Source organism: Hemiscyllium ocellatum, chromosome 7, assembly GCF_020745735.1.
Source record: "Hemiscyllium ocellatum isolate sHemOce1 chromosome 7, sHemOce1.pat.X.cur, whole genome shotgun sequence".
NCBI lineage: Eukaryota > Metazoa > Chordata > Chondrichthyes > Orectolobiformes > Hemiscylliidae > Hemiscyllium > Hemiscyllium ocellatum.
Genome location: NC_083407.1, coordinates 100854143 through 100864390, shown reverse-complemented (window position 1 = coordinate 100864390; position 10248 = coordinate 100854143). Strand labels below are relative to the sequence as shown.

At 40.6% G+C, this 10248-nt stretch overlaps 1 protein-coding gene across 1 annotated transcript in view; it reads right to left on the bottom strand.

Annotated features, from left to right (window-relative positions):
* Window positions 1-1475: 1475 nt before the first annotated feature.
* ube2g2 (ubiquitin-conjugating enzyme E2G 2 (UBC7 homolog, yeast)) overlaps window positions 1476-10248 on the bottom strand; it is a 43180-nt gene continuing 34407 nt past the window's right edge. The window contains exon 6 of the mRNA XM_060827598.1: window positions 1476-7165. Within this exon, the coding sequence (XP_060683581.1) occupies window positions 7053-7165 (113 nt within the window). The 3' untranslated portion in view covers window positions 1476-7052. The remainder of the gene's footprint in view (window positions 7166-10248) is intronic.

Below are 10248 nucleotides of genomic sequence, written 5' to 3'. Positions count from 1 at the left end.
CTCAAATTTGCATCTTACTGATATAGTTTCATCAGCAGTACTATTATGCCAAAATGTGTACACAATATTTGAATCATAGTCTGCTCTTTAACAGGATTAACATCACTTTCTTGTTTTGTGAATAACATACTTGCGTTTTTGGATGCAAATAGATGAGTTGTTTTGCCTGACTGTGCAACCTTTATTGAATTAAGGTGGTCAGTTAGTTCAGTTGGCTGGATGGCTGGTCTGCAATGCAGAGCGATGCTAACAGTGTGGGTTAAATTCCTGTTCGGGTTACTGTGAAGGTCCTGCCTTCTCAACCTCTCTCCTTTCCTGAGGCATGGTGACCCTCAAGTTAAACCACTACCAGTTGTCTCTTTAGTGAGAGAGCAGTGCTAATGTCCACTAGGGCAATGGTTACTTTACCTTTTTATCTGATCATATCCAAAATATTCCAAGTCTTCACACAAATAGAATTTACATAGGACTAATGTTATTTTAAATACCTAATGTTAGCTTAACCTCATGTTAAATGGAAGGTTCAATTCCAAATAAACTGAATGTTCAGTCTTTTCCCCTAGAAACTGAGTGGGAACTTGAGGGAAATGAATTTGCAAGGCTATAGGATAGAGTAGGCAAACGTGGGGACTGCAGATGTGGCATTCCTGATGAAGGGCTTTTGCTCGAAACATCGGTTTTCCTGCCCCTCGGCTGCTGCCTGACCGGCTGTGCTTTTCCAGCACCACTCTAATCTATAGGATAGTGTAGACCAATGGTCTGACTGGATTTTTCTAGACAGCAGGTCAAAACTCAACTCTTAATAACTTTGATGACTTTGTTTCCTAATAAGAAATCAGTAAACAGGCTTATGCGCATAGCCTAGAAATGCTGACCTTTAAGGGATGTTGAAAGTCTAGAGCAATTTATTCCTTCCGTACTTTGTCAAAACAATGACATGGATTGTTACATGTAGAAAAACCTGTGTTAACCAGGTATCTTCTGATGCTGTGGGGAAAGTGAGAACTGCAGATGCTGGAGTCAGAATTGAAAAGTGTGGCGCTGGGAAAGCACAGCAGGTCAGGCAGCATCTGAGGAGTAAGAAAGTCGATGTTTTGCGAATAAGTGCTTCATCAGGAATTCCTGCTCTTCGGATGCTGCCTGACCTGCAGTGCTTTTCCAGTGCCACCCTTTTCGACTGATCTTCTGATGCTGTGAAACATTCAATCCATTTGCAGACCAGATGTGAATCTGTTAGTTTTGGCTTTTCAGAATGAGAATCAGAGCAAATCTAAGTTGGTACAGGCTGGTGGGGGAAGAATGAAGTGCTCCCTCAATCCAGCAGGTACAGCCTACTGAAAACAGGCTTCAGGTTGTGCATTCCTTTGACAAACAAAAGATTAATAAATCTGAAGCAAATGTTATTTATAGCTGAGAAAATTAAGAGATTATACAAAACTCATCAAGCCATTCAGTTCAGGAAGCATCTAGAAATTTTACTTTATTTATATATAGTATACATTTTTACACAGGAGAAAAATAAACCTTTCATTGTTGGGTATCTAAACCAGCCAAGAAGTTGATATGAGATAAAACCATCTTTTAATATATTTCAATAGAATAAGCAAACAATGGTTCCACCTGAACCAATTATTTGTGAATATTGATATGTTTGGCTATCGCACTTTAAGACTGTCTGTTCCTTAAATTCCGTTTCACCAACTTTTGATCATTCTCCTAATATCTCCTCCTTTGCCTCAGCAATCATTGCATTCCCTTGTGCTTTCTGTATCTTAAAAGGTGCTGCACAAATGCAAGATGTTGCTGCAAAGTAACAGCACAGGGAACATAACACTTATTATTTTAGACTGTATAGGCATCAAGACAGAGACAAAGGGAGCACAGACTGCTTAACTTTACAGATTTGCTTGTAAAACACTAGGTGATTCCCCAATTCTTTTATAAATAGCCACTGCTTCTCATCTGTACAGTGACGGATGACGCAACAATCCCCATCACCCTGCTCGCCCTCCCTTCAAAAACATTTTTTGGATCCCAGAGATTGTTTTACAGATAACTTTCAGTAATGTTTCCGCAGTACATTAGAGAGAACAGAAAATCCATCAAAGGCGCAAAATTTACTGCAAATTTGTTCAGTTCTAGTTTCAAATCAAACTAGGTAAAATAATAAGTTACAATGGTAACATCTATCAGAACCAAATTTCCACAGAAATAAAGCTAGGCAGATGTCTGGCTAAATTACAACATTTCCAGTTCAACTCTTTCTCACCTTGAGAATACTCACATTGGACAGATTAAAATAATTTAGAATCATCATTAGTTGGTAGACAGTGGAGTGATTCAGGTCAATGCCAGAGACATAGGGTTAGATAAATAAATGAAGGAGAAAGGAATAGAAAAATATGTTAAAAAGAGTCAGATAAAATTGAAGGATGATCACATGCAGTATGAACACTTGCAGACTGAGCCAATAGATTGTTCCTATACTGTGAATTCTGTAATTCAATGAACTGTAACCTCTGCATGTTATTAATGCAGCTTTAATTTAATTATCTCATGACACTATCTATAAAAGGGATTAAATTATACCATTTGTATGTTATGGTCCATTTGGTCGTCATAAAGTAGCAAAGATTTTCCGTAAGAAACAACACTAAATTTCATGAAACGTGGAGATGTATATGGGGGCCATGACTCCAGATAAAATGGTTGGTGCGGATCAGTTAGACTATGATTTTGTGACACTGTACAAGTGCGAGTCCAGAGCAATTAAACTTATTTTAAAATATTGGCATATTGCAATAAAATTTAGTTTCACAGGTATAATACTTTGGTTTAGAAAATAGAAGTCATAACCAGCTATCACAACACCCACATTAAGGCTTTTATTGAAGATTTTGTGATGATCTCAAAAATTGTTGATGTCTTGTTTGGGGAGTGTGAATTGAAAAATTAAGAAGTGAGATTGATAGATTTTCTTAGTTTAGGATATTGGATATGGACTCAAAGTGGGTAAGTGAAGTCAAGACATATCTGTAATTCAATAGTAGACGAGGCCCAAGGGCTACTCCTGTTTTAATGAAGTGTGGGAGGCACATCATGACTGGCTCCTATCACTGGACCTCTGATTTTTGGAAAGTGAACAGATACTAGTCCTTTCACATTGCTCATTAGTGGAGTCCAGATTAACTATAATGCCAAGACAGTATCGGAATCCTGAAATGACTAGTCCAGTTTTCAGTCTCACAGGCGTTGTATTCCCATTCCTGCATTGCACGTTCCTTGTGTTGGTGAAGCAAGATTGTCAAATTATGACCACGCAGTGGACTGTGAAACTGGATTACGAAGGGCCCAATCATTTCTGGTTGAATCTATAAAAAAGCAGCCCTTTCAGACATGCTTTTTAACTACCTCCGTTCAGGCCGATTTTGAAATTTGTTCCCAGAATATAATTTTCATAGATCTACAAAGTTTGTACATCTTTCAGCCTGAAATACAGTACAATCTGAGAATTACAGCATACCCTTAAACTTCTAATGCGATACTTCAATAAACCTTAATTAGCATTATTTTCCCTAATATCCAAGTAAAAACTTCATTGTAATTCAGTCACAGATTTAAAAGCCTTTTCACCAACTTCATGAGCCTGTCACTACTAGCGTTGTGTACACAAGCTGACTGTTTAACTCCCATTTAATCTCCTGTGATTACCAGTATTGCTGATGACAAGCTGGAATTAGTGCTGCTTCAGTTACTAGATTCTAGGACTGGTCTGATACTTCACTCCTCAAAGAGCACATTACCAACATATTCATTACTGTTGAATGACTCATGTCACCTGAAAATCTGAATTGCTGTGAGCGAGAGAAGTAAATGTTTAAATTGACCGCTGTCAGAAAAAAAATTGCTGCGATATTTTGCACCAATTGTCAGCAACAGGTTCCAAGGGTGAGGTACAACCAAGCTGCACAACAAACTACTTTCTACTTGCCACCCCCAATAAGCCAACTATAGAATTAGAATCCCTACAGTGTGGAAACAGGCCATTTGACCCAACAAGTCCACACCAACCCTCCAGAGAGTTATCCACCTAGACCAATTCCCCTAACCCTCTTATTCCACATTTTCCTGACTAATGCACCTAACCTACACATCCCTGAATGCTATGGTCAATTTAGCATGGCCAATCCACCTAGCCTGCACATCTTTGGATTGAGAGAGGAAACTGGAGCACCCGGATGAAACCCACGCAGACACAGGAAAAATGTACAAACTGCACACAGACAGTTGCCTGAATTGAACCCGGGTCCCTGGCGTTGTGAGGCAGCAGTACTAACCACTGAGTCTTTGAGAAGCAGGGTGACATTTTTCAAATGTATAAATCACTATAAAATATAGAGCTCAGCAAAAACTTCCAGAGTGTAATGAGAATGTGGAATTCACCATGACAACGAGTCATGCAAATAGCACATGTGCATTTAAAGGGAAAGTGGATATGTTCACAATGGAAAAAAAACCAATAAAAGGATAGGCCAGTAAGATTAGATTGGGTAAGGTGGGGAAAGGCTTGTATGGAATATAAATATGGGCACGGACTAAAAGATTCATTTTTGAACTGTATGTTAAATGCAATTTTGACCAATTTGCACTAGGGTCAGGTTCGTAACCAAAAGGAGTGGCCCATTCCTATTGGCCACTAATACCTGGTACCAGTGATCCTCAAACTAGGATCTGTCCACAGAGACTTTCTAGAGAGCCTGCACGTTAATACAAACAATCCACTGCTGCAATGGTCCAGGTCAGGCCAGTACTCTTTATTAGTATTTTAATTTTCTTGGCCTGTTTGACCAGCTCAACTGCAAACTCACACTCTGGAGAGTTCTGTATCAACTCCTGGAATCAGTGGGACATGTAGGAAGGATTGTTCAGTAGCACAGAGGCTGGGGCAATTCTGAAAATAGACTGGGAAGGGAAAGTGGAGCAGCCACCTAAGCCTGTGCACAGAGAGCTAAAATGCTAATCAAGCTGAGCTTTATTCATTGAATACAGCAGCTGCACCAGTAACTGGACTTGAGCTATAGTCGTAGTCCTGGGTACTGGTAGCATCCTAGTGGCAGAAATGCCACATACCAGGCAACGTACCAGTATCAATCCAGTATAGAAAGGCCAGTAAATAGCAAATGGGGGAGGAAAAATCCTAAACCAATTTATAATTGTGCTCAAAGGCAGTGGCCAGTGAGGGTTATACCTAAAATAGTGGCTTTGTTTCCAAAATAGTCACCGAACCTAATCCCACTCCTGTCAATTGTTGGAAAGTCTTCAACAGAAATGTTACTGAACTTGTAAGGTGAGACTTCAAGCTGAACAGAGAAAGGTTTTCGCACCACCAATCTCAATAAGCATTGCAAAATTTGGTTGCTCTTTTAGGAGGACACTGATGAATTTTGCATTAAGCGTTTGTAGCATTATAATTTAAATGGGTGGTCCCTGATTATTAACCCATTAGAAAAAAGAGTACTTCAACTAAAATATAGTTTGAAAACCACTGCCCCAAACAATCCATGGCTAGTGCTGCCACAACTGGAAACCACATGACTGCCCCTCAGGTATGGGCTCTGTGGCAGCATATTGACTGATGTTGTTCTTTTTTGTTTCTTTATACCATGAGAATCCCCCAAAATTCTGGTGAAATCATTATCCCTTTTTTCCACAAACACAGGCTACTTCTTACCTGACTTCTACATTGACCATGTTATATATATTATGTGACAGACAAGAGGAATGTCAAAAAAACACTGGTACATATTTCATGTGGCTGGCTGCGGCAGCCTGAAGTGGGGGAAGCTTTATACAAAAAACAGCTAGCTTACTATAGTGAGAGCTTGGAGTGGCAGCAAGACATTCTGTCCAGCGAGTGAGGCTGCAGATTAAAACCAGCATCATTCAAAGTCACGGGTTAAAATCACTTCAGTGTCAACTACCAGTTAGATGGGTACATTGCTTGCTTCTTAAAAGGAGGAAGGGGTGCAAGAATGAGAAGTACGTATATAAATATCGACTGGATCTGAAGTTAATGCTAAGAATACAAGATTTTGGCCTCTTCAGATTGACTTCCTTTGCTCACCAGTGGCAACACAGACCGACTGACACACCCATTGGCCCACACACAGTCAGACTCTCACATGCAGATCAACCCCCACACGCACAGACACATCAGGGATGGATACACTGGCAGGAAACAGCATAAAACCAATTTCAGATGGTATTTTGAGCTCTCCATGGTTGGGAGATGTCAGACTTTCACTAAGTTCATTCATGCTGTTTTGTTATTTTGTAAACTCTAATATCTTCTCGCTTTTATACCTTTTATTTCACTCCATTAAAAGGGCCAAATATTCTAGAAAACATTAACGAGAACAAATGAAAGTGCTGGATAGAGATAGGAGGGTACCCTGATCATGTAGTGAATGAGATCCCATATCACGCTTCCCTCATCTTTTTAATGATTAAGAAAAGCTTGCTGGAAGTACCCTGCTTCATTGTCTGCTGCAAAAGCATGTCCATACAAGTAGGACAAAACAAACTTCCCATTCAAACCTGAGCCTCGGAATTTGTTTGCATTCAACCAAGATGAAACAAATGTTATGGCATTGAGTCTTCTATTCTATTAGCAGCACTAAGATGGAAACTGCACACACCAGTCCAATTGAAATACCACACCCGATCTCATTAAAAGCAATGCTTCAGAGAAAAAAAAACACTCACTGAGAAACTGTTGGACCCTCTTGTGGGAAGGTTATTTTATCCCTTCAGCTATTTCATCCAAGTAAGTTCCACCATTATTAAATGGAAAACAATAACAGCCATGAAAGCCACGCCTTGTCTGCTTATGTTTTAACAGAGACCATTAAATGGGCTATCCTAATACAAGCTGGAAAGAAAAACGGCAATCCTAACTTTATCCTTGGATATGGAAAGCAGGAGACAAACTGCAAGGTGCAAAGAACCATTAAATACTTCAGGTGATCCTATACAATTGCAGGGCTCTCTGCTCACAGTCCAAGGGATTTCCGCACTGTTTGTTGAGCTATTTTGTAGAACTGTCCCCTATCATCTCGCCACATTTTTGAGGCATCCACATTGGCACCACTTTCATCATTTGGCTCTGTGGAAAGGAGAGAAAAAAGCAACATTAAGACCAAACAAAATTGTAGCAACCAAAGATCTAGAAGAATGGCTTTATTAATAGGTGTGCATAAGTGCAAGGAAATGTAGGTAAACTTAAATCACGGTATTGCAGCTGAGGGCAAACCCATGTCCGATTCAGGGCATCTTAATTTAGCATAATGACAAAGCCTTGGACGGTGAACAGACAGACTTACCAATGTGAAACCAAGGATGAAGAATTTGTTAAGTGGAGTGATGGGAAACAGAAATTGCCATCTTTGGAGCACAGACGATTAGGAGAGATTTAACATATAAAGTCGAGAGTTATAGGGATGTACAGCATGGAAACAGACTCTTCTGTCCAATACATCCATGCTGACCGGGTATCCCAATGCAATCTAGTCCCACCTGCCAGCACCCGGCCCATATTCCTCCAAACTCTTCCTATTCATATACCCATCCAAATGCCTCTTAAATGTTGCAATTGTACCAGCCTCCACCACTTCCTCTGGCAGCTCATTCCATACACATTCCACCACCTGTGTTAAAAAGTTGCCCCTTAGGTCTCTTTTATATCTTTCCCCTCTCACCCTAAACCTATGCCCTCTAGTTCTGGACTCCCCGACCCCAGGGAAATGATTTTTTCTATTTATCCAATCCATGCCCCTCTATAAAGTCACCCCTCAGCCTCCAACACTCCAGGGAAAACAGCTCCAGCCTGTTCAACCTCTCCCTATAGCTCAATTCCTCCAACCCTGGCAACATGCTTGTAAATCTTTTCTGAACCTTTTCAAGTTTCACAACATCTTTTTGATAGGAAGGAGACCAAAATTGCATGCAATATTCCAACAGTGGTATAACCAATATCCTGTACAGGCGCAACATGATCTCCAACTTCTGTACTCAATACTCTGACCAATAAAGGAAAGCATACCAAATGCCTTCTTCACTATCCTATCTACCTGCGACTCCACTTTCAAGGAGCTATGAACCTGCACTCCAAGGTCTCTTTTTTTAGCAACACTCCCTTGGACCTTACCATTAAGTGTATAAGTCCTGCTAAGATTTGCTTTCCCAAAATGCAGCACCTCACATTTATCTGAATTAAACTCCATCTGTCACTTCTCAGCCCATTTGGCCCATCTGGTCCAGATCCTGTTGTAATCTGAAGTAACCCTCTTTTCTGTCCACTACACCTCCAATTTTGGTATCATCTGCAAACTTACTAACTGTACCTCTCACGCTTGCATCCAAATCATTCATGTAAATGACAAAAAGTAGAGGACCCAGCACCGATCCTTGTGGCACTCCACTGGTCACAGGCCTCCAGTCTGAAAAACTACCCTCCACCACCACCCTCTGTCTTCTACCTTTGAGCCAGTTCTGTATCCAAACGGCTCGTTCTCCCTGTATTCCGTGAGATCTAACCTTGCTAATCAATCTCCTATTGAGGGTTTAATTCCTGTTGATAGGAAGACTCTATTTCTAGTGGATAAACAGAGTGCTCAGATTTAAAGCAATAGGCACAAGAACTAGGGGAGATACGACAACTTTTCTTTACAAGTAAATGTGCCCTGGAATACATGGACTGAAAGGGTGATGGTAACAAATTCAATAGCAATTTTTAAGATGAAAATACAAAAGTTTTCAGGACTGTAGGTGAAGACTTAGAGGATTGGGATGAAGAGGATAGCACTTCCAAGGAGCTGACCCAGGTACGATCGTCCGAATGCCCTGCCTTTGTGCTGTCATATTGTATGGTTCTAGATGATTTACTTTTAAATGACAAAGTCTAAATTTGGGGCAAAACATTTCTAAACTATAATAGTCCTGCTCAATGCAAACATTTCCTTACACATATTGTTTTCTGCCTTTGATCTAAATGCCCAAAACACTGAAGCAAGCAGAATTATGGTTGCCTAACTGTTGTACCACTGATAAGCAACACTGCTGAACACATTCAAAACATGCTACAAAAGATATTTGGGAAGATTATAAATTGGCCAACAGGAATGCAAAATTGAAAAGCAATTATGCTAAGTTAACTCCATAAACCTAGTTCAAAATCACAACACCAGGATATAGTCCAACAGGTTTAATTGGAAGCACACTAGCTTTTGGAGCGACGGTCCTTCATCAGGTGGTAGTGGAGGGCTCAATCCTAACACACAGAATTTACAGCAAAAATTTACAATGCGATGTAACTAAAATTATACATTGAAAAATACTTTGATTGTCTGTTGAGTCTTTCATCTGTTTGAATACCATGATAGTTTCACTTCCTTCCTGTGTAAATCACAAAACCTGTTTTTTATGAAAAAGTTGCATTCTCGGGTTAGCTGTTAACGATGGTGATAGCTAGACAATATGTTGAAGGTGTTAGCCCCCTGTGTTCTCTGTTTATGCCATGATGTTTAGATTGATTCTAATCTAAAAAGTGAGATAAAGGAGTTTTACATGAATTTATGCAGTTTTTGAGCAAAGAACAAAGTACCTCTGCAAGTACAAATTCACCTCACAAAATATATGTATATGTGTGCATGTGGGTCTTTGTCTGTCTGGATTGGGGGTTGTGAGTGTGAGAGAGAGTGTATGTGTGTGTGTAGTCAGTGTAGAGTGTCTTACGTCTGTGAGGGGGTGCATGTGCAAATATGGGAGTGTGTGTGCATGTGTCGGGGCGGGGGAGTGTGAGTGTCTGTGAGAGAGAATGTATATGTGTGTGCATGAGCGTAGAGTGGTCTAAGTCTTTGAGAGGATGTGTGTGCCTGTAGGGTGTGTGTGGGTGTTTGTGTATGTGTGTGTCCGTGTGTGTGTATAGTGCAATGGTGGTCACCTGTAATGTGACATAAACCCAAGGTCCCAGTTGAGGCCCTCCCTATGGGTACCGAACTTAGCTATCAGCCTCTGCACGGCCACTTTTCGGTGCTGCCTGTCCCGAAGTCCGCCTTGGAGGATGGTCACCCGAAGGTCCGAGGTCGAATGTCCTGGACCGCTGAAGTGTTCTCCACTGGGAGGGAACACTCCTGTCTGTTGATTGTTGTGTAGTGCCCATTCATCCGTTGTCGTAGCCTTTGCTCGGTT